The 27,680-nt window shown below is 58.7% G+C and overlaps 1 protein-coding gene across 1 annotated transcript; it reads right to left on the reverse strand.

Annotated features, from left to right (window-relative positions):
• On the reverse strand, positions 1 to 24,122 carry LOC121167539 (ubiquitin carboxyl-terminal hydrolase 22). Its single transcript, XM_040997010.1, has 13 exons — positions 23,861 to 24,122; positions 12,881 to 13,013; positions 8,617 to 8,730; positions 6,646 to 6,747; positions 5,831 to 6,000; positions 4,419 to 4,566; positions 3,834 to 3,939; positions 3,216 to 3,374; positions 2,739 to 2,865; positions 1,747 to 1,838; positions 1,069 to 1,131; positions 793 to 942; positions 1 to 382 (listed from the first exon to the last, which is right to left on the reverse strand). Exons 1-13 carry the CDS (start codon positions 24,029 to 24,031, stop codon positions 340 to 342), a joined length of 1,578 nt encoding a protein of 525 aa, XP_040852944.1. The 5' UTR covers positions 24,032 to 24,122; the 3' UTR covers positions 1 to 339.
• Positions 24,123 to 27,680: the final 3,558 nt, after the last annotated feature.

A 27,680-nucleotide genomic window follows, 5' to 3' on the forward strand; every position in this document is an offset into this window, starting at 1 on the left:
ACCGGCCGCTCTCGGTGCCCGAGGCTCTGCCATGGCCCATCACCATGGAAACAGAGGAGGGAGGGGTCGGGAAAGCCTATTTCTAGAAAACCCTGGACAGCACCAGCCAGCGCTTCCAACATGCAGGGAGTGTGACGCGGGCTGGTGGGAGCCCTGGGCCGTCTGTCCACTGTTGCGGATCCCTGGGTGTATGCGGCCGGGGCAGGGTGAGGGCACTGCAGGGACAGCCCACCCACATTGTGCCACTGCCGCGGCCACCCTGTGAAGATCCGGGTGCGGGGCCGCCTGCGAGGTCGCCGACGTGTGGCAGTCGTCCATCCTGGCCAGCCGTGGACGAGGCTACTCGTACTCCAGAAACTGCTTGTGGTAGAAGAGCAAGTACCTGGGGGGGAAGAGACATGTGTGCTGGCCTGGCTCGGCAAGGACTCTCGCCGCCAGCTGCCTGCCATGGCTCTCCGAGGAGTGGTCCTCATGGCCACAGGCCCCCACCTGAAGCCCTCCCGCTCAGCTCCCAGCAGCTGGCTCTGCTGCAGGCCTGGCCTGGGCAGGACCCCAACTGGGGCATGGGAGAGATGGGTGCTGGTGTGCTGGGCCTGGCAGGGCCAAGTAGGCACTGCAAATGCTGGGAGGTGGCCAGGGAAGTGCCCCCAAGACCAGGGCAGCATCTACTGCAGAGTGAGACCCCACAGCCTGGGCCATCAGGCCATCTCCCCGAATGGTGCCATGGATGTGGGCAGCATGGGGCTTGGGGCTTGGGGCCCTCTTCCCTCCAGCCCCATGCCCGGGACGCACCCCTCACTGTCCAGCACGTCCTTGATGCTGGCCTTGGTGATGATGGCATCGTCACACTTGAACCACTGGTCCTTGTGCTGCCGGATGAAGCTGGTGTAGTGGCCACTCTCCAAGGTCCCCTGGTGGTTCACCACAGCAAACAGCGAGTACCTGGCAGTAGGCAGGCGGGGTGGTTGACTCCATGGCGGCACCTGTGTGCACTTCCCCTGTCCCCAGGAGCCCCGCCAGGGCCCAGGCTGGGAGGGTGCCCTCTCTGGGAGGGCAGGGACGACTCACTTGTTGTCGTTGTTGAGGCTGTCAGTGGGTGCCTGGTACTGCCCGTTCATCCTGCTTTCCTTGCTGGAACAAGCGGAGCTGCTCAGCACAGCTCGGAGGGGACACCAGCCCCGCCCCAACACCTGCACCCACGCCTGGCCACGTCTCCTGGTGCTTCCACCATGGTCCTCTCCCGAGGGGGTGTGGGCTGCTCAGGGAGAGTGCAGCTGAGACAGACTGTGGCTGAGTGCAGCCCCACCCCGGTGGGAAGTGCAAGGAGAACTCACCCCACCACAGTTAACACCACGTGGGCCGCGATGGCTTATGTCACAGCCTGCTAAGCCACCACCCCCGATGCTTACCGGTTCTAGTCCCGGCTGCACCACCTCCTATCTAGCTTTCTGCTTGTGGCCTGGAAAAGCAGCGGAGGATGGTTCAAACCTTGAGCCCCTGCACCCACGCGGGAGTTCTGGATGAGGCCACAAGCTCCTGGCTTCAGACTGGCCTAGCTCCAGCCACTGAGGCCATTTGGGGAACAAACCAGTGGATGGAAGATCTCCATCTCTCCCCCTCAGAGTTCCCTCTGTAACTCCCTTATGTAAAAATAAACCTCTTAGAGAACATAAAACTGAAAATAACAAAGAACTTGTGGAGGCCGTGGCTGGCCGCCAGCCACCCTCCCAGGCAGCCCGTGCCCACCTGGAGGCCATGAAGGGCGTCATGTCCAGCTCCAGGGGGAAGGACACATAGGTGGTGATCTTGCGCCGCAGCTTGGCCGAGTGCTCGAAGCGCTGCAGGTGGCCGGGGAAGGACAGGGTGAGGGCTGAGCGGGGGCTCCCTGAGCCGCCCCCGGCCACCCGGGGCAAGGGCACAAGGCAGAGCCCACACAGGTCGTATTGGGGGGACTCTGGGGGTACAGCAAGGGTGACCTATGGCAGCCTTCCACCACAAGGCCAACCCGGCAGAGAGCAGCCAGGAGTCAGGAAGGGGCAGGCGCGGTGGCTCAGCAGGACAGCTAAGGCCTGCAGTGCCCGCAGCCCACATGGGCACTGGCCCAGTCTTGGCCATTGTGGCCATCTGGGAGTGCACCAGTCTCTCTGCTCTTCCTCTGTGACTTGGTGCACAGAAATCTGCCTCTCCCTCATCACTTTGCCGTTCAAGTAAGTAAATTAGGAAGGAAGAAAGAAAAATAGGCATGTGTGTTGGCTCAACTGACTAATCCTCTGCCTACAAGTGTCAGGATCCCATATCCGGGCTGCTCCACTTCCCATCCAGCTCCCTGCCTGTGGCCTGGGAAAGCAGTCGGGGACGGCCCAAAGCCTTGGGACCCTGCACCTGTGTGGGAGACCCCGAAGACGCTCCTGGCTCCTCCCAATTGGCTCAGCTCCGGCCGTTGTGGCCATCTGAGGAGTGAGCCTTCCCTCTGTAAATTTATTTTTTCAATATATATGAACATATATATATGTGGATAAGTCACAAAATAAATTGCAAAAGACAAAGCTGCTTGCAGCCTGCAAGGCCACTGGCTGTGATGGGGTATTTCGGTTTAAGCCCAAAGCTATGCCCGGCCAGGCGGCTGGAGGGAATCAGCTACCCCCTCCTCGCTCCCACTGCGCACTGAGGCCGGTGCACGCTGAGGGTGGCAGTGCGGGCCCAGACACTAGGGCCTTCTGTCCAGCCGTCAGACCTACTTTGAGATGGAAACAGGCCACGATGGGCAGCTTCTTCATGGTGAGCTGCTTGGTGGACTCCTGGTAGCTATGGCAACCGCTGCATTTGATCTTGGCGCTGCTACCCAGGTGCTCTGGCCTGGTGAATCTGCAGGACAGAGGTGGGGGCGGACGGCGGGGTAGTGGGGTAGCAGCGGGGAGGGAGATTCAAGGGAGGGTGTGACGTGCAGTTGGGGGCAGATGGCACCCACGGGCACTGGTATACGCTGGGAGCAAAGCAGGCCTGCCATCCCCTCCCACACCCACTGGTGAAAGCAAGCACTCAGGGCTGTGGCCAGACAGGGTCTGAGTGCGTCCACAAGGCACTCTACTCCGACGTCCCCACCAAGGCCCCTGCAGCTCTGAGTGGGAGCCATCCCCACTGTGAGTACTTTAATCACAGCGACAGCCAACAGAAGTGGCCCACGGGGGATGGGGTGGGGCCTTCAGGCTGCTTACCTACGCAAGCAGTCGGTGAGCGTGGTGGTCCCCGCCACATGGCTCTCCCCATTGACCACGCTGCCCTCGCTGCCCGGGCTCAGGGGCCAGAATGGCGTGGAGGAGCCGGGCAGGTCCAAGCTGATGTCCCAGAAGGGGTCGATGGTGGTGGAGACGCCGCTGGTGGGAAGGCGGGGAGGAAACAGGGAGGGAGAGGCATTGAGGTCCGCCCTGCACTCCTCTCACCTCACCCTGGAGCCCAAGGAGGACAGGTGGCCCCGGTGCGGATGGTCGGGAAGCGAGCTGCCCAAGCCAGGAGGTCATGCTGTTCCTTGGGGTTTTTTGAAGCCCGCTGATCCCAGGCCCTCGGATCCACCTTTTCCCTGGGCACTGCACATCCACCTCCCACTCCATTCCCACCACGGGACAGTGGAGACCCCAGAGTCTGCTCAGTACTGAGAGGGCCAGAGCCAGGCTCAGCAGCCCCTGCATGCACGCCGGCAGCCGCCCGGGGTTCCTTCTGCAGGATCAAACCCGTACTCGATCCGCTCCCCGCAGAGTGCGAGTGTCTGCCCACAGCCTCTGCCTAGGGCTTTAGTATACTGCACCAGCAGGTGCCACAGGTGCCCGCACACTTACTGGCAGACCTGGCAGGTGACGTCCGACTGCAGCCCCCCAGTGAAGATCTGGTCGATGATGCAGTTGCAATGGTTGGGGTTGTTGGCCTTCTTGCCATTGTCGTCACCTGGGGCAGCCCAGGGTGCTGGATCAGTGTCTGCGTCCCCAGGGCAGCCGGGTCCCCCAGAGCCTGGCATGGCTGAGCTTGGGCAACAGGTGTGTGCCGAGTGGGGCATCCTGGTGGCTGGGTATCCCCTCCCTCACACTCACCAAGACCCCTAGGCCTTGGCCCAGGCAGCCACAGGGCCTCCCTTCCTCACAGGACACTCGAGACTCCTTGTGTCCCAGTGTGGCCACACACTCCCAAGCAGGTCCCGCCTTTGTCTAACTGGCTGCGGCATCTGGGGACCTCAGAGTGTGGCTCTGTCCCGGGCTCTCTGTGCCTGCTACTCCTACTTGCCCTCTGAGATCACCCCATCCTGAGATGGGTCACAGAGATCAGAGGGCAACGTCAGAGCCCGTTTCCTCTTTTTAGAAAAAGTGCAGTGCATTGCAAACCCACGGGGTCTGACCTTAACCTGGCCCTCTGCCAGGTGCCTAACCCACCTTTGCAATGCCGGTGCAAGACGTCCAGAGCGGCGATGAGGAACTCATGAGCGTCCTGCTGCTCGTAGCCCGCCAGGTGGCGCGCGTGCGTCCACACCAGGTGCAGCAGCTTGTACGGGATGTGTGGGGACCGGTGTCCCGAGTAGAACTGCTCGGAGAGAAGAGGGCAAGCCCATGTGGCACAGCCATCCCCTGGGGACCCAGCTGCCCACTGCGGAGGCAGCTGTGCGGCCCTCACCAGCAAACCCTAACTCAGTTCCAGCTCCAGGGATTAGCCCAGCCCCCTCTGGCCACGGCAGGCACCTGGGGAATGAACCAGAGGAATGGAGCTAAGCCTGTCTCTCTCAATTAAAAAATAAAACAAAAATCACAGAAAATAGTATGAAAAAGATACAGGCCCGGCACAATGGCTTGACTGGCTAATTGTTCCACTGCATGCGCTGGGATCCCATACAGGCACAGGTTCATGTCTTAGCTACTCCACTTCCCATCCAGCTCCATGCCTGTGGCCTGGGAAAGCAGCAGAGGGCGGCCCAAAGCCTTGGGACCCAGCACCCGCGTGGGAGACCCGGAAGAAGCTCCTGGCTCCTGATGGGCTCAGCTCCAGCCATTTCAACCATTTGGGGAATAAACCAAAGGATGGAGGAACTCTTTTATTCAGCCCTTTAAATAGATAAAATTTAAAAAGGTAGGCATGGATTCCAAGCTTTTATTTATTTACAAGTCAGAGTTTGAGTGCGGAGGGGCAGAGAGATCTTCCACACATTCATTCATTCTCCAGGTGGCCGCAGATGCTGAGGCCTGCCCAGGCCAGCGCCAGGTGCCACGTCTGGGTGTGTCACACGTGGGTGCAGGGACCCAAGCACACAGAGCAGGCTGCTGGATTGGAAATGGAGCAGCCGGGACCCCAAGCACTACCAACAGGGCGCTGGCATAGCAAGCCGTGGCTTACTTCCGATGTCACAACACCAGCCCTCGACTGCAACACTTTGTGTGTCCAAATCAAACTGCCCTTACCGAATTTCCCATTAGCTTTCTGAAGCGTCTACATACCCCGTTGTTACTAGAAAGTCGCAGAGTTAGTCTTGCTCCTTTCTTGCTGGTTCCACCCAGGGGCTCCTGTGTCTGAGGCTGCCAGCGCTCCGTAGCTGCTGGGGCGAACCTGGCCCAGGGCCACATCCCGCAGGGAGCGGGGTGCCAACAGAAGTAGCGGCTGAATCCCCCACGTGTGCAGCTCTAGGCCCTGCTCCACTCTGTCATCAAGTACCTGCGCTGAGCTGAATCTGAGCAGCGAGTACAGCCCTGCTGCCACTGTGTTAGATGCGGCACAAACACGCACAGCAGGGGGAGGGGCGCCAGGCGCTGGCCCTCAGCTCCCAGGGAGCGCCTGCCCACGGCCCCGCAGCACGCACCTCCTGGAAGAGAGAGGACATCTCGCACACCAGGCAGGAGCTGGGGCTCTGCATCTCGCAGCGGTGCCGGTCGGACAGGAAGAAGTCGCGCAGCAGCGGCGTGTGGGTCAGCGCCTGCACGATGCAGTTCATGAAGCACGTGTTGCCCAGGTTGATGAGCCCCCGCAGACCTGCAGGGGGCAGCGCGGGCCGTCACTGCCACGCTGGCTTACAGGGCACGAGCCCCGCCACCCGCAGGACGTGCCTGCACTCACGCTCACTCACACACACACTCACAGGGCACGCGAAGCCTGGCAGCACTCACCCCACCCCCCCTAATCCCTTGGTTACTCAACGTAGGCCGGATCACCTAAGTGCCTTTTTCGTAATAGCAGGCCGTGTGAGATGGCTGGGTAGGGTGGCATGTGCTCGCGTGGGCAACTATCCCACACAGGGGTGCCTGGGATCCAGCTGCTGGCCAGGGCGCCCGGAGGCACCAGGTGGGACCCTTGCCAACTCCTGGCTCCCACCTGGCTCAGCCCTAGATGCCGCAGGCATTTCGGTTTTCTCTGCCCCTCCACCTTTCTCACACGCCGGCATTCCCCCCGACTGCAGCCCCTTCTCTGCTGGGCCCCACTCCGTGGCTGCCCTGCCCCCTATGGTGCAGATGGACGTGGCCTTTCTCCTTCAGCAGCCCCCCGCCCACCTGTGGTGCAGCTGGCTATAATGCCACCCTCCCCGCCCCGCCCACCTGTGGTGCAGCTGGCAGTGATGCCGCCCGCCCCGCCCACCTGTGGTGCAGCTGGCGGTGATGCCACCCTCCCCGCCCCGCCCACCTATGGTGCAGTTGGACGTGATCTTCCTCCTCTTCGGGTTGTGCTTCAGCAGCTCGAGCTCGCGCTTGGTCGGTTCCCAGGTGGAGAACTTCTCCCCGACTCCTAGGATGCACCCAAGGCCGGGTTTGAACACCAACACGTTTGGGATCAGAGAGCTGGGCGAGTGTTTGGGGTAGGGGTGAAGGAGCCCATGTGGGAGCCCCCCAATATGTGGGCCCCAGCTCCCTGCCACCACGTGGGAGACTCCTGGCTGTGGCCTGCTGGCCCTGACCATTGTGGGCACAAGAGGGAGGGACCGGGCTCTTTCTCCTTTGCATGGGCGCCATCAGCTGAGAACACTGCAGGGGGACGCGTGGGGGCTCCCACTGTGAGGCAGTGCAGGGGTGCCTGCGAGCTGCGTGGACCTGGCACCCACAGAACTGTGAACCAAAGACCTCTTGTCTTCCTGCTTCCCGGAGAGAGCGGCTCCCACTGCTGGCTGCTTCCACCAGGTGTGTTCCCTCTGGAAAGCATGCTGAGGGTGCTGGTGCGCCGGGACAGTGGGTAAGGCCGTCCCCTGAGGCGCCAGCATCCCATAGGGATGCTGGTTCAAGTCCTAGCTGCCCTGCTTCTGATCCAGCTTTCTGCTTGTGGCCTGGAAAAGCAGGGGAGGATGGCCAAGTGCTTGGACCCTGCACCCACGTGGGAGACCTGCAAGAAGTTACTGCAACTGGATTCCTCTGGATCTCTGTCAGTGTTTTTCTGCCTCTCTCTCTCTCTTTCTTTTCCTCCCTTCTCCCAGTTTCTTTAAGCCTAAGGTTTAAAAAAAAAAGGTGGGGCTGTGTGACACTGTCCAGCTCACTTGAGAGAGGACGCCTGTAACCTCTAGGCTGTCTGAAGCCTCCTGTGGTCAGGCTGACCGGGCCAGGGGCAGGTGCTCTTGGGGGATGGGATAGAGCGTGTGTGCACACGCGCCAAAAACACCCTGCGGTTCCGTGTGTGTGTACGCCGAGAACACCCTGTGGTTCCGTGTGTGTGTACCCCGAGAACACCTTGTGGTTCCCTGTGTGTGTACCCCGAGAACACCCTGCAGTTCCGTGTGTGTGTACGCCGAGAACACCCTGTGGTTCCGTGTGTGTGTACCCCGAGAACACCCTACAGTTCCGTGTGTGTGTACCCCGAGAACACCCTGTGGTTCCCTGTGTGTGTACCCCGAGAACACCCTGCGGTTCCGTGTGTGTGTACCCCGAGAACACCCTGTGGTTCCGTGTGTGTGTACGCCGAGAACACCCTGTAGTTCCCTGTGTGTGTACACCGAGAACACCCTGTGGTTCCCTGTGTGTGTACGCCGAGAACACCCTGTGGTTCCCTGTGTGTGTGTACCCCGAGAACACCCTGTGGTTCCCTGTGTGTGTGTACCCCGAGAACACCCTGTGGTTCCGTGTGTGTGTATCCCGAGAACACCCTGTGGTTCCGTGTGTGTGTACCCTGAGAACACCCTGTGGTTCCGTGTGTGTGTACCCCGAGAACACCCTGTGGTTCTGTGTGTGTGTACCCCGAGAACACCCTACAGTTCCGTGTATGTGTACCCTGAGAACACCCTGTGGTTCCGTGTGTGTACCCTGAGAACACCCTGTGGTTCTGTGTGTCTGCGACTCCTGGCTGGGAGAGCAGGGCTTCCGGGCGTTGCTACCCTGACACCAGTGCCTACAAATGAATGTTTCCAGCCCCATGGATGCTGAGACAGCGGCAGCAGCTCCCAGGGCAATGCCCGGTGTGCGCATGTGTCAGTCAGCAGAGGGCAAAAGGGCTCTGAGCCAGCCCAGGGAAACCCCAGCCGAGCAGCCGCAGCCAGAGGGACAGGCAGTGGAGGAGGGCCAGGGCACACTCCTGTTCGCCTTATGCCAGGCCCTGCGTTTCTCAGCCCCGGGTATGTAGGGCGTCATGGAGAGGGAAGGGTCCCACACGCAGGAGCCCCGCGCACCAGCACACCTTGTATCTTCCAGGCCTTCCGCTGCTCCTCCTTGGCAATGACCTCCATGTCCTTGTCGTAGATGTAGTCCTGACACAGGAAGCAGTAGACGCCGCCGTACATGAGGTCTATGGCTGCGGAGTGAAGGGCGGGGGGCTCAGCACTCGGGCGCACACACACGGCCACGCCTGCACGCAGGTGGGCGCACTGCCCCTCTGCTGTGCGCCCCACCCTGTTCTCCCTGTCCTAGCCAGCGGCCACCCGGGTTCCTGCTCCCTGTGTGTGAGACCCAGCTGAGGCTCCTGCTTGAACCTGGCTCAGCCCCAGCCATCTGGGGAGTGAGCCAGAAGATGGAGCGGCTCTAACTCTGCCTTTCAAGTAGATAGGGGGAAAAACCAAAGGCAAAGCTGACATGCAGCCTGACGATGGGGAGACTCAAATAACTAAAATTAGAAGTGAAACCCCTTACCGAGAGAACATTACGAACAACTGCACGCCAGCCCACACGGAACAATTAATTCCTGCAAACCCACAGTCCCCTCTACTGGCCCACGACAGGAGACTACTTCAGCACAGCCTTCAAACCCGTGGCTTCTGGGCGTCACACACACAGGTGACAGCGCCCCATCCCAACGCCTGCAACAAGGGGCTTCTGCCCGCTCTGCGAGGCCATGGCACAAGGACCGCTGGCAAATGCCCGTGCAAGCACGGAGCCAACGGTTCAAACACCAGTGGCACACCGAGGGGCAGGGCTCTGGGACAGCTGAACACAACACAACCAACCAGTCCAGCAGGATGGCGGGCCACAGGAAGACCCATCAACCGTCCTGTAGGACTGGCGGGATCCAGGAAAAGCAATCAACCCAGGCAGATGGTCAGCTAACGCAGTGCAGTTGCAGAATGCACTCTCACCCATGCAAAGTGTCCTGCAAAACTCAACACGATAAAAACACTGCATGAAACAGGCATGCACAGGCATGTCCTCGACATGGTAACGGACATGAATAAAACCCCACAGTGGCAGAGCTCGGTGGGTTCATGGGCCGCTGCACCCCCCCGTTTGATGCTGGCTGGAGTCCTAGCTGTCCCACTTCCAGCCCAGCTCCCTGCTTGATGCACTTGGAGACAGCAGGCAACAGCCCAAGTCCGTGGGCCCCTGCCTCACACACAGCAAACCGAGAGGCAGATCCTGGCTCCCAACGGTGGCCCGGCTCAGCCCTGGCTGTGAGCAGCGTTTGGGAAGTGAATTAAAGCTTGGGTGATCAGTCCCTAGTATACCTTCTTTCTTCCTATATACATTTATGGGCCTGGTGCAACAGCCTAGTGGCTAAAGTCCTCATCTTGCACGCGCTAAGATCCCATCTGGGCACCGGTTCATATCCTGGCTGCTCCACTTCCCATCCGGCTCCCTACTTATGGCCTGAGAAAGCAGTTGAGATTTATTTATTTCTATTGGAAACGCAGATTTACAGAGGGAGAAAAAGATCTCCCATCTGCTGGCTCATTTCCCAAATAGCTGCAATAATGCTGGGGAGTGAATTTAGGTGGATGTGACCGAAACACGGCGTACAGAACTCGGACGAGCTCCGAATAGAGGGAATGCGATGTTGTGCTTGCGGACTGGGTTGGGGCTGGGTGGCGTCCACTGTACTTTCTGAGTTTAAAGTTACAGAACTCTGGGAACCACAATGGTGTGGTGCCTGCTTGGAGTCGGGTATGTGGCCCAGAGTGCCCAGACAGCACGGAGAAGAGAACCTTGCCTGGCAGGTTGAGAGGCTGGCGACGAGTGTGCCAGGGCCTGGTAAACAGGGTGGGGGGCGAGGGACTGGCAACGCACGGCCCACGCAGTGAGACCAGACCCCTGCCTCACAGCAGGTCCGGAGAGGCAAGCCCAACTGGCTCAGACAACTGAGGCACGCTGGCCAGTGCCGAGGCTCCGCCTCCCCAGGCTGGCGGCTCAAAATACAGATCTCTCTTCCTCACACACAGTGGTAAATGAAAATTACTCCCGCCCCGTGGGTGGGGAATCCGGGGGGGCTCGGGTCCTTGGGCCCCCCTGCAAGGGGGTGGGTTGCTGGGTTCCTAAGCCCCAGGGGTGGGGGATCTGGAGGGGCATGGGCCGCCTGGCCCAGGTCTCTTGGCCTGCCTGTGAGGTGGCTGCCGGGTTCGTGAGCCCTGGGGACGGGGGATCCAGTGAGGCTTGGGACCCCTGGCCCGGGTCCTTGGGCTTGCCTGCAAGAACACGCCCTCCTCAGTGAAAAAGCCGGAGCAATGGACACAGGCCCTGATGCACACGGAGAACAGGGCAGCTCATTTGGTGCCGTAGCAGAAAAAGAGAACAGAACGAACTACCCCAGCCAATCGATGACAGCAAAAAAAACCTCGGTGAATGGAGACTCGAGGCTTCCTATGTCAGTCATTGGACACCGGGAGGGTGACGTCACCCTTGGATTGGGGAAATCGACAGCATTCCAGAACTATCCAAGCCCCTTGGAGCATGTCCACACGGAGCCCTGGGTCCATGTGAGGTGGCCGTTCCTCATCTACTGGACGTGTGCGGCTTCCCCCTCTATCTTCTTCCTTTCCCCAGAAACAACAAGAAGAAATGGCAAATTTGGAAACAATGAGTTCACCCAATTTTCCCTAAACCTCAATCCTTCCCATGCCGATTAACCATGTAATCATTGCAAAAACTAAAACAATTATTAAAATAAATGCAAAAAAAGGGAAAAAGTACTCCCTCCCCCCGCCAAAAAAACAAGAGCTTCAGATTCAAATATTTGTTTCATGCAATAAAATGGTTCTTAAAGACAACAGTGCATAGGGTGAGGGAGCTAGCCGGGAAGCGGAGCAGATGGGACTTGAACCAGTGCCCCGATGGGATGCTGGCTTTGTAGGTGGCGGCTTTCCCTGCTCTCTCAAAGCAAACGTTACTGACACCTACTCATTCCAAGCAGCCAGGGGCCCACTGGTCAGTACGGTTGCCAGTGGGAGCCTACACTGCACACTTCTGCAGCGTGTTCGACTAGGCCTAATCCCTGTTCACCTGCAGCCCAGGCGGCCCACCGGCCAGGACCTGCCCACCATGCCCACAGGCAGCCCAGGCGGCCCACCGGCCAGGACCTGCCCACCACGACCACCAGCAGCCCAGGCGGTCCACCGGCCAGGACCTGCCCACCATGCCCACCATCAGCCCAGGCGGCCCACCGGCCAGGACCTGCCCACCATGCCCATAGGCAGCCCAGGCGGCCCACCGGCCAGGACCTGCCCACCACGACGATCGGCAGCCCAGGCGGCCCACCGGCCAGGACCTGCCCACCACGACGATCGGCAGCCCAGGCGGCCCACCGGCCAGGACCTGCCCACCATGCCCACAGGCAGCCCAGGCGGTCCACCGGCCAGGACCTGCCCACCACGACCACCAGCAGCCCAGGCGGCCCACCGGCCAGGACCTGCCCACCACGACCACCAGCAGCCCAGGCGGCCCACCGGCCAGGACCTACCCACCATGCCCACAGGCAGCCCAGGTGGCCCACCGGCCAGGACCTGCCCACCACGACCACCAGCAGCCCAGGCGGCCCACCGGCCAGGACCTGCCCACCATGCCCACAGGCAGCCCAGGCGGCCCACCGGCCAGGACCTGCCCACCACGACCACCAGCAGCCCAGGCGGCCCACCGGCCAGGACCTGCCCACCATGCCCACCATCAGCCCAGGCGGCCCACCGGCCAGGACCTGCCCACCATGCCCACAGGCAGCCCAGGCGGCCCACCGGCCAGGACCTGCCCACCATCTGCCCTCAACTGCTGAGAATCGAATTGGCATTGTGGCATAGCAGCTAAAGCTACTCTCTCTAACACTGGCTGCTCCACTTGCAATCCAGCTCCCTGCTAATGCTTTGGGGGGGAAGCAGTGCCCACAGGAGAGACCTGGAAGAAGCTCCCGGCTCGGGCTTGGCCCAGTGCTGGCTGCTGCAAACATCTGACTTCCAAAACGTAACAAAAAAGTCAGCACCAGGCGCTGGCTAAGCCACTCTTCTGATGCTTGCATACCGGAATGGAGCTGCTCTGCCTCTGATCTGGCTCCCTGCTAATGTGCCTGGGAGGCCGCCGACCATGGCCCAGTGAGCCAGGAGACGTGGACAGGACTCCTGGCTCCCCCCGGCCCGGCGCTGGGCTGCTGTAGTCATCCAGCGAATGGGGAGCACCTGCATGTCTCCGGGCCCTCCAGCACAGGCCTCAGTCACGCAGCCTGCTGGGGAAGGCACAGCGCGCAGGGGGCTCACCCAGGTTGTGGCGCTTGGACTTGGCGTGCTCATGGATGTGCTTCTTGGTGAAGCAGCCGAAGAAGACGCAGTAGAGGCAGGAGTGCAGCCGGTTCAGGTGCACGCCACACACGTGGCACACGCACGACTTGGCCTGAAATGCAGAGAAGGCACCTTAGTGAGCCACGAGCCGCACGAGCCAGGGCTGCAGCTCACACCCACAGGCGCTCTGGACCTGGGGTGTGCTGCTGGGAGAATCCAGACTCCAGAGCTGGGACTGGCGACTTACAACGGCACACAGGTTGCCCCAACACTGGCGGGGCTGGAGGGGTGGCGTTGTGAGGGGTTCCCCCAGGCAGTTCTGGAAGGACCTGGCAGCAGTAACAGGGCGAATAAACTCTTCACCTTTGATGAAGAATCACAGAGTACCCACAGACGTGTGCACGCACACACCCCCACACACGTGTACACACAGGTACACACTCCGTCTTCAGCTTGTCATGGGAGGATTTCTGCTAATAAACAGAGTAGGAATAACAAATACACATAATGTTCAATTAAAAAAAAAGATTTACTGATTTGAAAGGCAGAGTGATGAGGGAGAGAGATCAAGATCTTTCGTTCCCTGGTCTCTGCAAAGGACCACAGGAGCCTGGGACTGCATCCGGCTCTCCCACGTGGGCAAACACTGGGGCGGGCTTCCGCTGCTCTCCCCTAGAGGGCGCTGCGGTCACAAGCCACAGACACTGCCATCCCCGAACCACCTTTTTCCGTGTAAAACTGGTGCCAAGACTCAGGCACGGTCTTGCCAAAGTGCTGAGCGTGGACCCAGTACCCACCAGTGGATCAACACGCCATGGCATCGCACGACTGAATGCTCTCCCCCCACGTGATGGATGAGACGCTGCTGGACACGCCTGCGCCCGAGCCCTGGCCACTCCACTTCAGACCCACCCGCTGCTCTCGCACACACTGGGAGGCGGCAGCCGAGGACTGGGAGGCTGGGTCCCTGGCCACTCACGGGGAAAACCGTGGTGGCTGTGGGGCATGTTAAAATCCAACCAGCAGATGGGAACTCTCCCACACTGTCACTCGAGTTCTGTGTGTGCGTGTGTGAATGTGACTCAGAGTGAGTGTCTCGCTTGCTGCGCCTTTCAAATAAACTCAGAAAATGAAGGATAAGCAGACGGCACAACAGATGGTAATGCTGTATAAAAGCCAGCTCGAGTGGGAAGTGAGCTGTGGCTCCGTGGATGGGCCCGAGGGGGCAGCCTGACTCCTACAGCCTTCACTGGGTCGGCTCTGCAACAGGAGGGCCCACCGAGCCCAAGCGGAGCTGTGCACGTGGGCCATCTGGTTGCACACGCCAAGAGAGCCACCACGGGGGCCGTGGAGGACTGGGCACAGAGCTGAGAGCTCTGCGGAATTCTATGGAACAAACGTTACCCCCTTAGGAGGTGTGACCTCCACAGATCGTCCGTGAGAGAACAGACTGCGAGTGGGAAGCAAGGTGGGAGAAGATCGGGGTCCGGAGGGGGCTCCCCACCGGGCAGGGCCTGCAAAATGTCACTGTGGTGGCATTCAGGCCACTGGGCCAGGGTGCCCAGAGGGGGAGGCGTCCCTGAGCGGTCGGGTAAGGAGAAGGTCCTGTGAGGGCCCAGCAGGGACTCACGGCTGGCATTAGCAGGTTAGCTTCCTGCTTGGGACACCATGCTCTGCATCTGAGAGTCAGGTCCAATGTCAGTCCTAGCTGCTCCCTCTGGAACCTGGCTCTCCGGATCTCCCGCTCGAGTATCTGGACGTACCTGGGAAAGCACTGGAAAACTGCCCCAGTGCTTGGGCTTCTGCAGCCGCGGGAGGGAGGGGGAGCCAGCTGCAGTTCCTGGCTCCTGGCTTTGGATCAGCTCAGCTCCAGCAGTTGTGCCCACTTGGGGATTGGACCAGGGGATGGATGGAAGCCCTGTTCCTCTGCCTTTCAAATCAGTCAAACTTTAGGATGAAGAAGAGCCGGGGAGCCAGGCATGTGAACCACAACCTCTGCTCCATCGGCTGCTTTTGGCTGATGGGCGGGGCACAGCGTGGCCTGATGAACTCTGGGGACAGGGGGTATCAAATTACGGCCTAGGGACGTTCATGGATAAAGCCACCATACGTGCAGGTGAGGAATGAATCCTGAGGGACACTCAATGACAGGGCCACTGTACTTGCAGGCAAGCGAGGGGACTGAGACCTGGACCTGGTGGTTTGGAGGGGGAGAGACCAGAAGATCTTTATGGGTCAGATAGATTCCCCAGCCCTTCTGGGAGTCCCGAGATGGACTTGTTAGCACAGAACATGCCGGCCCACATGAAAGCTAGGGCTGGGGGCCTGTCTAGCAGGGCTAGATCCCAGTACCTGACTGTCAAATCACGGGACAGGTCACATCAGGCAGAGCCATGACACTAACCAGGTCCGGGGTGGGGGTGAGGTAGATTCTGTGGGGGATAAGTGGGCCCAACCCTGTGGAAATACAAGTCCCGCTGGTTAAACAGCTGGGGTGGTGATGGGCTGAACTAGGTGTGATCACAGAATCACAGAACACTCACAGGTACAGGGGCCGAGAACAAGCTGGGCAGGTCCAGGCTGCAGCACCCGCATGTGCATCCTAAAACAGGGTGTGGGGCAGGCCGGGCTGCAACATCCACCAGCTCATACAAAGGCCAAGATGGAGGGGCAGGCTATGCTGGGCAAGGGCCTAGCACCTGCTGGAGCATGTGAGATCTGGGTCTGGGAGTGGGCTGAGTGGGGGAACCTGGGAAACTCCCCTATAGGTCATAGCTCCCACTGGTGAGCATGTGATCCAGACCTGGGAGTTGGGCAAGCTGGGCAAGGTAGCTCCATCCATTGGCAAGTGTGTGGGTTGGTTTTGGAAGGGGGCAGACTGGGCAGGGCTGAGCAAACCTTAGCTCACTGGCAAGTGCAGAAACCAGGCTGGAGTGCAGGTCATGCCAGACTGGGCAGGGCCAAATGCCAGCATCTGTCAGCGAGAGTTGGGATTGGGGACAGCCGGGTCAGGAAAAGGCCAAGACAGGTGAGGGACTGCATCAAGCTAGGTCAGAGCAAGCACTGGCACATGCAAGACCTTCGGCTGGGTACAGACCTGGCTGGGGAGCTAAGGGTTGTGGCTCCCGCTGTGAGTGTGAGGGACAGAGTGGGGGCTGCTGTCTGGTCTGGACATGGTTGCAGTGTCCCTCAGCACAAGTGTGGACTGGATCTGGGCATGCCCGGCTTGGCCAGGCTGTAACACCCAACAGTAACAACCGGACGGAAGATCTTCCTCTCTGTCTCTCCTCTCTGTATATCCGCCTTTCCAATAAAAATAAATCTTTAAAAAAAAAAAAAAAAAAGAACCATGACAGGGAGCAGTCCAGACCAGGCCAGGCCAGCGAATGGTACCTACCGGCATGTATTTGGCTCAGGTCTGGGGCAACCAGGCTGGGCCAGTTCACATCACCCATTGGTGAATCTGGATGACAGAATGGAGTGTGGGTCAAGCCTTGTTGGGTGGCAACACAACCCAGTTCACATGAGGGCCAGGACTGGGGGCAGGATGGGCTGGGCTAGGCTGTAGCCCCCACCAGCATGAGCTGGAATTAGGGGTGGGCTGGGCTTTGCCAGGCTGTATCACCCACTGGCAAATGGGTGAGGTGAGGCGGGTCATGCCAACCTGGGCCACAGCACCCAACCAGCACACATGAGACCAAGGGGAAAGGGGGCAAACCCAGTAGGGAGGCTGTGTGGACCACCACTCCCACTGGAGAGCGTGTGTTGGGATGGGGGCAGACCAGGCTGGGTTGACTGTTCCTACTGGTGCATGCATAAGCCAGAGTGGGTGTGGGTTGGTAAGGCTCTGCCGCAGCATCGGATGGAAGATGCTGGCACAGGGGGCAAATTCTGTCAAGTTAAACCGCAGAAGCACCTAGAGAGTGCAAGAGAATGTAGAAGCAATGGTCTTACCTACTTTCCTTTAGCCCTTGACCCCTTGCACCCTAATCATCTATGTAAAAATCATCAAAAAATTTTTCTTAATTAAAAAAAAAAAAAAAAAAAAAAAAGAGCCCGGGATCAGATTCTCCCATGGGCCTTGAACAATGCTGCTCCATTAACACCCCGTGCTGGCTGCCTGGCCTGGGTGCTGCCCAGGACATGCTCGGTGCGCACCTGGCACGGCCGCCGTGGCACCAGATGCACGTGGCTGCGATCCCTCCTGCCACAGTGCCTGCTGCTGAGCCAGGAGCCACTCTCCCCGGAACGCTGAGCAGGGACCAGTGCGGCGGGGCCATGTCTCAGCAGGCACACGTCTTTCTGGCTGACGCGGGCAGGTGGCAGTGGTGGCAATGCTCACTCTGCAGTGTGGCTCTGAGGGCCTGCCAGCAGGGCCCGTGGCTTCGCTCCTGCAGCTCCTGGGGAGCACCTGGGCATTAAACACCATTCTTCCTGAGTCAAGTAGACCAGGATCCCACGCAGCAGGTGGGCAAGGCTCAGTGCTTGAAACAACCAGGTACCAATGCAAGAGGCAGCTCCAGTGTTAAGAATTCTCTCTCTCAAACAAACAAGCCAAAAAAACCAAAAAATCTCTGTGGGCCCAGCGTGGTAGCCTAGTGGCGAAGTATGCGCTCTGCACGTGCCAGGATCCCATACGGGTGCCGGTTCTAATCCCAGCTGCTCCACTTCCCATCCAGCTCCCTGCTTGTGGCCTTGGGATCCTGCAACTGCATGGGAGACCTGGAGGAAGTTCCTGGATCCTGGCTTTGGATCTGCGCAGCACCGGCTGTTGTAGCCACTTGGGGAGTGAATCATCAGATGGAAGATCTTCCTCTCTCTCTTCCTCTCTCTATATACTTGACTTTGGAATAAAGATAAGTAAGTCTTAAAAAAAAAGAAAGCTAAATAAATCCTAAGAAAAAAGTTCTTTTTGTGGACCCAGCACTGTGGCACAGTGGGTAAAGCTGCCACCTGTGACACTGGCATCACATACGGACACCAATTCAAGTCCCAGCTGCTCCACGTCCCATCCAGCTCCCTGCTAATGCACCTGGGAAAGCGGTGGAGGATGGTCCAAGCCCTTGGGGCCCTCGGGCCCTGCACCCACATGGAAGCCTGCATGAAGTTCAGCCTGGTCCTGTTCTGGCTGCTGCTACCATTTTGGGGAGTGAACCAGCGGAAGGAAAACCTCTCTCCCATCTTTCACTCTTTTTGTAACTGTCTTTCAGACAAATACAATAAATATTGCGGCCTTGCAGCAACCGCTGACGTGGCTGCAGGCGACCCCGAATCCACCGCAGACAGGCAGACAAGCTGATGGCTACCCAGGGCACTGGAGGCGAGGGGCTGGATCTGCCCGGAACAGGAGGGGCCACAGGAGCCAGTTACGTCACCGGCCTGGTGGGATTCCAGCCGACCAATGACACACCTGAACGGACATTCCTTACCTAATTGGGGCACAGACAGCCCCTTTGCCAGCCCACGTGTCCAGAGGAGCATAAAATTCCTTAATACATATCTCAACTGTCCTTTTCACTTCGTCCCCTCCGCTCTGCGTGAAGGGGGCCCGGGAGTGGAGTTTCCAATAATGCTTCTGTTACAACTATGGACAACTTGCGGATATTATTCCACCAGCGGGGCACGGCAGCCTGGCCACTGGCGCCCGTTTCCCAGGCCACATATGGCCCCATGGCACTCATCACTGTAGATCCAGTGAAAGTAACGCTTGCAGGAAGGCAAACCGCACGCGTTCTCTTTGGCGACTTTTCTAGAAGCTCAGGATACTTTCCCACCACCAGGAACTCTTATGCAAGGGGAGAGACAGCTGTGAAAATTCACTTTGTACAGACCCTCTTCCCCTCAACATGAACTTGCAGGATGCTGTGTTTGTAAGGAGCCGCCAGGACACCTGAGAGCCCATTCCATGCCACTGCTCCTGCCAGGCCTACAGCCCTCCCGGAGCTGCTCACACGGGCAGCACCCCCTCCCTGTTCTTGTCTCTCTGGCAGCCTCTGCTGCAAGGAAAAGGCTCGAAGGTCACTTCTGGCCCTCAAGACCAACCATCCCCCTTTCCACCCAAGCCTCTGGCCGCCCATCACATCAGGACCGCATAAGGCAGCCTTCAGAGCCTGCTCAGGAGGTCAACCCAAGGCTGACCTGGCCTCCAGCCGGACTACCACTCTACTGGAAATACAGAGCAGGGGTAAAAGATAACTTAGAGGGCATGACGGTTTGGCACAGCAGGCTAAGCTATAACTGGCAAGACTGGCATCCCATGTGGGTGTTGGTTTGGGTCATGGTCACTCTGCTTCCATCCCCCTCACCTGCTGATGCATCATGTGGGGGACAAGCCCTTGGACCCCTGCCCCCATGTGGGGATGCAGACATAGCTCCAGGCTCTTGGCTCAGCCCAGCCCTGGCTGCTGCAACCACTTGGGGGATGAACCGAACCAGCGGATAGAAGGTTTTTCCCTCACTGTCATTCTGCCTTTCAAATAAACTAAAAATGTCAAAACATTTTGAACTTGCACCATTTCTGCCATCAGCAAAATTCAGACTGTGGGAAAGTTAGTAAGTCAAAAGGCCCAAGCTTTACAAAGCCAAATTCTAAGAACTCTCCCATCCATCCATCCATCCATCCACCCACCCACCCATCTATTAGAGGGGTGAAAAGAAAAGCTTTACAGTAACACACTTGAAACCATCAGTACAAGGCCGGTGCTGTGGCACGGGACGTACAGTGCAGGCATCTCCCGTGACTGCTCGGCTCGGGAAAGCAGCAGAAGGCAGCCACATGCTTGGGCTCCTGCAGCCACACAGGAAACCCAGAAGGAGCTGCTGCCTCACACCAGCCCAGCACTGACTGCTGTGGTCACTTGGGGCCTGAACCAGTGCGTGCAAGATCCCTCTCTCTGTAACTCTGCCTTTTAAATAATTAAATAAATCTTAAAAACAAACAAACAAGAAAAAACCAGGGCCCGGTATTGTGGTCTAACCGGTTAAGCTGCCATCATCCCACATGGGGCCAGTTTGAATTCCAGCTGCTCCACTTTATCCAGCGCCCTGCGAGTGGTTGGGCTCTCGCACAGGATGAGTTCCTGGCGGAAGCCTGGGTTAGCCCAGGGTCATGGCAGCCAGTGGCCTGTGTCTTGGGAGGCAGCTGGTAGGGGCTTTGGGCTTGGGCCCCTCCCTGCCGCCTGCTCCAGCCCCAGCAGTTGCTGCAGCCATTGGGCAATGAGCGTGTGATGGCGGCTCTCCGCCAGCTGCATCCCTGCTGAGCGGGAATGTGGGCAGCCCAACAGAACCTTAGCGCTCTCCCTCTCTTTTTGTTTAAGTATGTATTTATTTTTATAAAAAGGCAGATCAGATTTACAGACGGGAGGAGAGACAGAAAGATCTTCTGTCTGCTGGTTCACTCCCCAAGTGGCAGCAATGGCTGGAGCCGAGCCAATCCAAAGATAAGAGCCAGGTCTCCCACATGGGCGCAGGGTCTCAAGGCATCGGGCTGTCCTTGACTGCTTTCCCAGGCCACAAACCAGTGCCCACATGGGATCCGGGCACTTGCCAGACTAAGATTTAGCCATTGAGCCAATCCCTGTCCCGACACGCCCACCTTCCCAGGACGCACCAGCCTCCTGGGGACCACCCCATTCCACAGCTCACAGTGTCAGGGTCTCCACTCCCAGAGGCACTGCTTTTGTTTTGTCGTTCATGGGCAACTCTCTGGTATACTTCTGATGGACATTTCTCCATAGGAGGCACACTGGGGTAAGAGCAAGGTCTCCGACCCACAGTGCAGCTGGCCAGACAATGCAGGCGCCTGGCAGCACACCCCACAGTATCCGTTCCCGGAAATGCATCCCCAGAGCCCTGCCTTGAGACAGCAACACTGAAGCCATTTCCCACGTAAACCCACCTCCCCTTCCACACGGAACAGCCCTAGAACCGAAGCAGAGGCCACCTCCTTGGCCTGGCCCCCGAACCAACACCCCCAAAACTCACAATCTGGGAGCCAGACTGGTGGTTGTAGGCACTCTTTTGAACCTCAACCACCCGTCTCGGTTTTTTGCCTTTACACACCCCCTGCCCCGGGCCCATGCATCCCTAGGGTTCCTCCAGATTAAAGCGCACAGTGGACCGAGTCCACTCCGGCCTGCAGCAAATCAAGGCCCAGGCAGAAAGCTCTGGCCAGAGCCGCCCCCTTCTCACAAACAAGAATCATCCGTCCGATGATTCCATTCCAGGTTTCCATACAAGCCGCCAGAGGGCTGGGGAATACCCAGGTGCCTCCACCAACTCCCCCACCAGGGCAGGTCCGCAAGCCACGAGGAGCCTGCACCTTCTTCAGAAACACGCCCACCGCTTCCCATGCTGAGGGGGACAGATCCAGGACAGTGCCCTCCAGCCCCTCCCCAGCCCCAGCCCAGGCGGCTTTCTCTTCTCTCTAGCCCTCCCCTCTTTCATCAAAAACACTCGGCTAAGGACAGGAAAGCAGCCTGACCACTGCCGCAGTTGACACCTGTCCCGCAGCAACAAAGTGCGCTTTGCAAGAACATTCTAAGTGCGGTAGGTACCAAAAGTCACAACTGCAGAATTCTTAGAGATGAGGGACAGGGGAAGACACTCTACCAGGGCCGGCAGCTGGGCCAGCCCTCTGTCAGCAACACCGACATCCCACACGGGTTCCAGCTCATGCTCCAGCAGCTGCATTTTCTTGTCTTTTTCAAGATTTACTTATGTTCTCCATTTCCAGGTGCTGATGAAGTCTGACCCCAAAGAGCAGTGCTCCCCTCTCCCGCAGACACAGGAGAAAAAGTGAAAAATCGAAACTTCAGTACCCTAATCAGAGGCCCACATGGGCATGCAGCCCACTCAACTATATAAATATTAAAAATAAAATCTAGGGCCCGGCGGCGTGCCCTAGCGGCTAAAGTCCTCGCCTGAACGCACCAGGATCCCATATGGGCGCCAGTTCCAATCCCGGCAGCTCCACTTTCCATCCAGCTCCCTGCTTGTGGCCTGGGAAAGCAGTCGAGGACGGCGGCCCAAAGCCTTGGGACCCTGTACCTGTGTGAGATACACAGAAGAAGTTCCTGGATCCTGGCTTCAGATCGGCATAGCATCGGGCGTTGCGCTTACTTGGGGAGTGAATCATCGGACGGAAGATCTTCCTCTCTGTCTCTGCTCCTCTCTGTGTATCTGACTTTCCAATAAATAAATAAACAAATCTTAAAAAAAAATCTAGAAAAAATACCAGAGAATGTATTTATTTTATTTGAAGGAGTTACTGAGGGAGGGAGGGAGCGATCTTCCATCTGCTGGACCATTCCCAAATGGATGTAAAATGACAGGACCTGTGTCAGTCCAAAGCCAGGAGCCAGGAGCTTCTTCCAGGTCTCCCACGCGGGTGCAGGGTCCCAAGGCTTTGGGCCGTCCTCACTGCTTTCCCAGGCCACAAGCAGGGAGCTGGATGGGGAGTGGAGCTGCTGGGACCGGAACTGATGCCTATCTGGGATGCCTTGCTAACAGAGGATCAGCCAGCTGCTCCGCTTCTGCTCCAGCTCCCTGCTAATGCGCCTGGGAAAGCAGTGACCGATGCTGACCCGGTACCCACGTGGGAGACCTGAAGGAAGTTCCTGGCTTTGGACGGGCTCAGCTCCAGCCACTGTGGGTGTGAACCAGCAGATGGATGGTCTCCGTGTCTCTCCTTCTCTCTCTGTAAAACCACCTTTTAAGTAAGAAACACATCTTTAGAATTCGCCGGCCCCTAAAAGTGTTTTAGTGTAAGTGGTCCCAAGCAGCTGGCGTCAGGCTCCTGCCCTTTCTCCACCAGCCAGCCTTTAAGGGGCAAGACATCGGTCGCATTCAAAACCTGCCACGGGGTATGACAAAAGCCCATCTCTCCTGAGACGTCAACACTTAACTGACATGCCAACCTCTCGGGGGACTCGGGTTTTCTCACAGAGATGGCTTCTCAAAGCTCTTTCCCCAGAGCGCTAGAAACGCACCCCAAGCGAGAGAAACACAGAGGAGGGTCCTGCAGGCGCGACCCCCAGGCCCTGCCCAACCAGCCACCCGGAAGTGGCTTCACTTTCCAACCAACCAGCAAAACAAGCAGAGCAATGCAACTTCTTCCTTAGGCAAGCCGACTCTCGGACTCCAGGAAAGGAGAAGGAGGGAGACGTTCCCCCCCAAGCGTCTTCACATCCCCTCCCCAGAAACTGAGAACTGGCCTCTAGCTCCCCGCGGTGCGCTCCTATACCCGCAGCCACCAGACCGCTCCATTTTAGGGTGCTCATTTGCAAGACTTCCGCTCTGCTGCTGACAGGGACCCCAACCGGCTTCTGATTTCAGTCCATTCCCCAATCAATACTGATCAACAACAACCAAGGGACGCAGCGCGAACCCTCCCTGCCATTCTCAACCAAGTGTCACCCCATCCACAGGCGCCACTGCAAAACAGCGCTGCAAGGTAGCAAAGAAACGCATCCCGGGCCAGGACGACTTAAAAAAAAAAAAATGACATTATTTCCAGAATGCCAACACACTAACCGGTTACGACTTCGTGGGGGTGGGGGGAAGGCAACGCGAGACACGGGGCACCACCTCCTGCGCCCCACTCGCTCCTTCTCCAGGAGGAGGCCACTAGGGGCAGAAAGGCGAAATCCCCACCTTCTCGGGCCGCCACGCAACCGCCCAGCGGGTCTCCCCAGGCACCCAGGCTGGGGTGCAGCGTGCGGGCACCCGCACAGGCCAGACCTGCGACGCGCGGGACCCCCGGGCCCACCCACCGCCCCAGCCCTGGCGGACGTGGGGGTGTCTCCCTGGGGCTCCAGCAGACCCGCCCCTCCCCAGTCGCGGTGGCCAGGGGTCCCCGGTGCGCGCACTGCCCCGACAGGGCCCAGGGCACGGGGAGGGTCCCCTGGCCGCTCCCGCAGGCGCGCGCACGGCCTCCGCGCCCCCGGGGCACGTCCGCACCTTGCGTTTGCGGGCCTCGGCCGTGCCGCTCCACACGAAGCACTGGTAGATGGCGCGCAGGTTCTGCTTCCAGTTGTCCACCTTGAAGCTGCCCAGGTGCGGGCAGCCCGACGGCGCCACGGCCAGCTCGGCATCCATGGCTTCGGCCTCGGGCTCCGGCCGGGACACCATGGCGGGAGGCAGGGCCCGGCCGCGCACCGGGGGCGGCGGGGGTGGCGGCGGCGGAGGAGGCGAGGGGGGCGAGGACGACGCCAGCGCGGCGGGGTCCCGGGCTGTCCTGCTCGGCGCTCGCCCAGGCGGCCGCGACACGGGAGCAGGGAACAAAGCGGCGGCGCGGCCGGACAAAGACGCGGCTGCGCAGGCGCCGCCCCCGAGCCCCGCGCGCGCAGGGCGGGGCGGGGCGGAGATGACGTCACCCCGCCCAGCTGGGGCTGGGCGAGGAGGAGGGGCGGGGCGAAGCCCGCTAAGGCCCTTGCTATTGGTCAGAGGCTTAGCCCCGCGGCCCCTGGAGCTGTTGCCATAGGCTGCGCGCACTGTCTGTCCGGCTCAGCGCCGCCTGCCGGGAAGTCGGGGACTGGAGGCTCCCGGCCTCGCGCTGGAGACCAGGGGAGGGGCGGGACGTTCGTGAGGGATTGCGAACCGGTTTGCACCGGCCTGAGCTTTGCCGCAGAGCGGCGGGGTGCGGGGCTGAGGGCGGTGCGGGAGGCTGGGCCTGCAAGCGGGCCCGAGATGGCGACCCCCGGCCCTCCTGTGCTGACGGGGAGCCCGCCTTCCCCCTCGGGGTAGGCATCTTTCCAGCTACGCCTTTGTGTTGTTAGCTCCGTTTCCACAGGCTGGGTGGATTCGACACCCAGAACACTCCACTGGCTCAAGCTGAAAGTCGACATTTTCTCAGGCGTGAAAATGCATAGCGCTTTAAAATATCTGTTTGAAAGGCAGAGTTAACGGGGGGGGGGTGTCCGGGGAGGCGGTCAGGCAAAGAGAGCCTCCATCTCCTGGGTCGCTCCGTAAATGGCGGCACCAGCCAGAGGCTGGACCACACCACCCCAGGAGCCACATCCAGGCCTGTCTCCCACGTGGGTGCAGGGCCCAAGGACTTGGGCCATCCTCTGCGGCTTTTGCAGGTGCCTTAACGAGGAGCTGCATGGGATGTGAAGTGGCAGTCCTGCCGCCTTCCTGAAAGCCAAAGTTGTAACACTGTTTTTAGAAGGTTTGTAATTGGACGCACGTGGCACAAAGCGCAGGAAGCAGCTGGAAGTGAGCATGTTAGGTTACAAAAATTGCTGATTTTTCTATGGAGTGATACAATGTTGGAGTGACCAGTGGTCATCCATGGGAGCACAGCAAGGCTGCCAAAATTGGGGGAGCAAGACAGCCCTGGAACTGGAAAATAGCAGTAACTTCAAAAGCATTGTTGTATGAGGGATCAGCAAATGAGATGGCCCAGTCCTGCAGCAAATGCTCCAGGATGGGATCACATGAAGGTGTGATCTTCCCTGAGGTCAGGGGCCTCAGCTGGGAGGACCCCAGATCTGCTCCTTGTGTGCGCTAGCTGGCATAGCAGTCTGACCCAGCCCCCCCTTCGACCAGCCCTGTCTCTCTGGTGAGTCAATGGGTACTGAGGCTCAACCTGGCCTGGCCCACCCCAAGACCCCGACTCTTGGCCTATCCAAGGCAACCCCAAAGAAGCCCTGCCAAGTCTACCCCAGCCCCAGTTTGCACCTTTGCTGATGGGTGAACCCCAGCCGCAGCTCCGGTGCTCATCAGTGGCTGCATGATCCAAAGTGGAAGACCCTGGGTTGGTGACGTAGTTCATGAGGTCTACCCCTGCCTGCCATGGGTGCAGCAGGGGCTGTGGGTGGTGGCCAGCAGTCACCCCTATGTGGCTGCGTGGCATGGTGAGCGCCACCCACACCCTCCCACTGCTCCAGGTTTTCCATTTCAATTCACTGAAGTTAGACACAATTTTTAACGCTGTATTTATTTGCTTAACCCAGTACACCTCCATGGTGGCGCCTAACATTTCTTTCTTTGAAAGCAGACTTACAGAGAGAAAAAGAGAAAGACATCTTCCATCTTCTGTTTTACACCCAAAATGGCCTGTTTCTGCCAGAAGCCAGGACCTTCTTCCGGGTCTCCCACATGGATGCAGGGGCTCGAACACTTGGGATTATCTTCCACTGCTTTCCCAGACACGTTAGCAGTGAGTTAGATCAGAAGTGGAGCAGCTGGGACTTGAATTAGTGCCCATATAGGATGCTAGCACCATGGGCCATCTTTTGCATGGTGTTCCCACAAGGGGACACACCCGCGAGCATCCACACCTGGGGTTGCATTGAATGCTGGGTGAGCCGGGCAGAGCTCAGGGCTGTCTGTCCTGCAACAGGGGTGGGAGGTTGGGTTAGGAGGGGGTTTCAGGTGCTGGGCTCAGGGCTGGTTTCTGTGAGTTCAGCAACGTGTTTGCTTTTTCTGTGTTTGCAGACAACCTAAGCAAGTCCATCACTGCCTGGGAAAGTTCAAGGTCCTGGCGTGGGTGCAGGGCTGTGAAAACCTGCACCATGGTCAGACTATTGTTGGAACAGAGAAAGAGAGTGGAAGAGCTGGAGCTGGGTAACATGTGTACACTCCTACCTGCTCCAGGGGAGGTCTCGCTTCAAGCCCGCAACAGGAAGTTGTGTAGGAGACATTGAACAAAAGGCACAATTCCGCGAGAACTCCTTGGCTATTGGTTGAGCTCGGGTTTGCTGGTCTTGCTGCTAGGATGCTCCACGTGCGTGGGTGTGTGTTCTGTGAGCTGACTGTCCGGATGTGGGGCCAACATTCAACATAATGCTCATGTGATCGGTGCTGCTGCTGCTGGGAAATGGGGGGAAGCTGCAGGCTTGTCCACTATGTGCTAAAGCACCGGGAATAGAAGGGGAGAAACTTGCCAATGTAATATGAAACATATTCACTTCTTGAATTCTTTTTTCTTTGTATACTTTTTAAAGATGCATTCTTTTACCACAAAAAAAAAAATGTTTATTTATTGGAAAGGCAGAGTCACAGAGAGAGAGAGAGAGTCTTCCATCCAGCGGTTAACTTTCAACAGGATAGGAACGCCCTGCGCTGGGCCACGCAGAAACCAGCAGCCTTTTCCAGGTCTCCCATTTGGTTGCAGGCACTCAAGCACTTGAGCCATCCTCCACTGCTTTCCTAGGCATATTGGCAGGGAGCTGGATGGGAGTGGAGCAACGAGAACTTGAACTGTCCCCGGTATGGGATGCCAGCACTGCGGGTGATGGCTTAATTGGCTATGCCACAGCTCCAGCTCCATACTTTGAATACATTTAATCTTAAAATCAAAAAAATAGTGCAATGAGCACTTCCCTGCCCCGCTCGTGAGGGCGTTCCCGTCCACACTTTCTAAGCCCGGCACCTCCTGTGTTTGCTGTAGCTCCTGAGAGCTGTCTCATCCACCTCCCATGTGAGAGAGGTGCTGCCAGCATCCTCCTGTGGGCATCTCTCAAGAACTGGGCGTCTCCTCCCTGTCACCACAGGGCTTGGACCACAAGCTGGGCCTGGGACACAGGTGCACCACCCAAGGGTCAGTCTGTGCCATTGCCTCAGATCACGTCCCAGGGTCACCTGTGCTGTTGTGGGTTTATATTCATGTACGTTTTCATGGATTCTGTAACAAGGCAAGGGGAGCCACACTAGAGACTGGGGTGCGTCGTTCCATCCAGAGGGAAACTGGCTGCCTTGATGTGCTGGAAGATTCCTGGCCTGCCGGCAAGCACCCTGCTCCCTCCTCCTAGTGCACCAGGTGGTTCTCTCTAGC

This window comes from Ochotona curzoniae, unplaced genomic scaffold (assembly GCF_017591425.1).
Source record: "Ochotona curzoniae isolate NIBS_2020 unplaced genomic scaffold, NIBS_Ocur_1.0 patch386, whole genome shotgun sequence".
Classification (NCBI taxonomy): domain Eukaryota; kingdom Metazoa; phylum Chordata; class Mammalia; order Lagomorpha; family Ochotonidae; genus Ochotona; species Ochotona curzoniae.

Coding starts and splice junctions, on each gene's coding strand:
- LOC121167539 (XM_040997010.1), bottom strand. CDS start 24,031: ATGGTGTCCCGGCCGGAGCCCGAGGCCGAAGCCATGGATGCCGAGCTG. Junction 13,014..23,860: donor CCGAGGCCCGCAAACGCAAG/GTGCGGACGTGC, acceptor TCTGCATTTCAG/GCCAAGTCGTGCGTGTGCCA. Junction 1,132..1,746: donor ACGCCCTTCATGGCCTCCAG/GTGGGCACGGGC, acceptor CGCTTGTTCCAG/CAAGGAAAGCAGGATGAACG.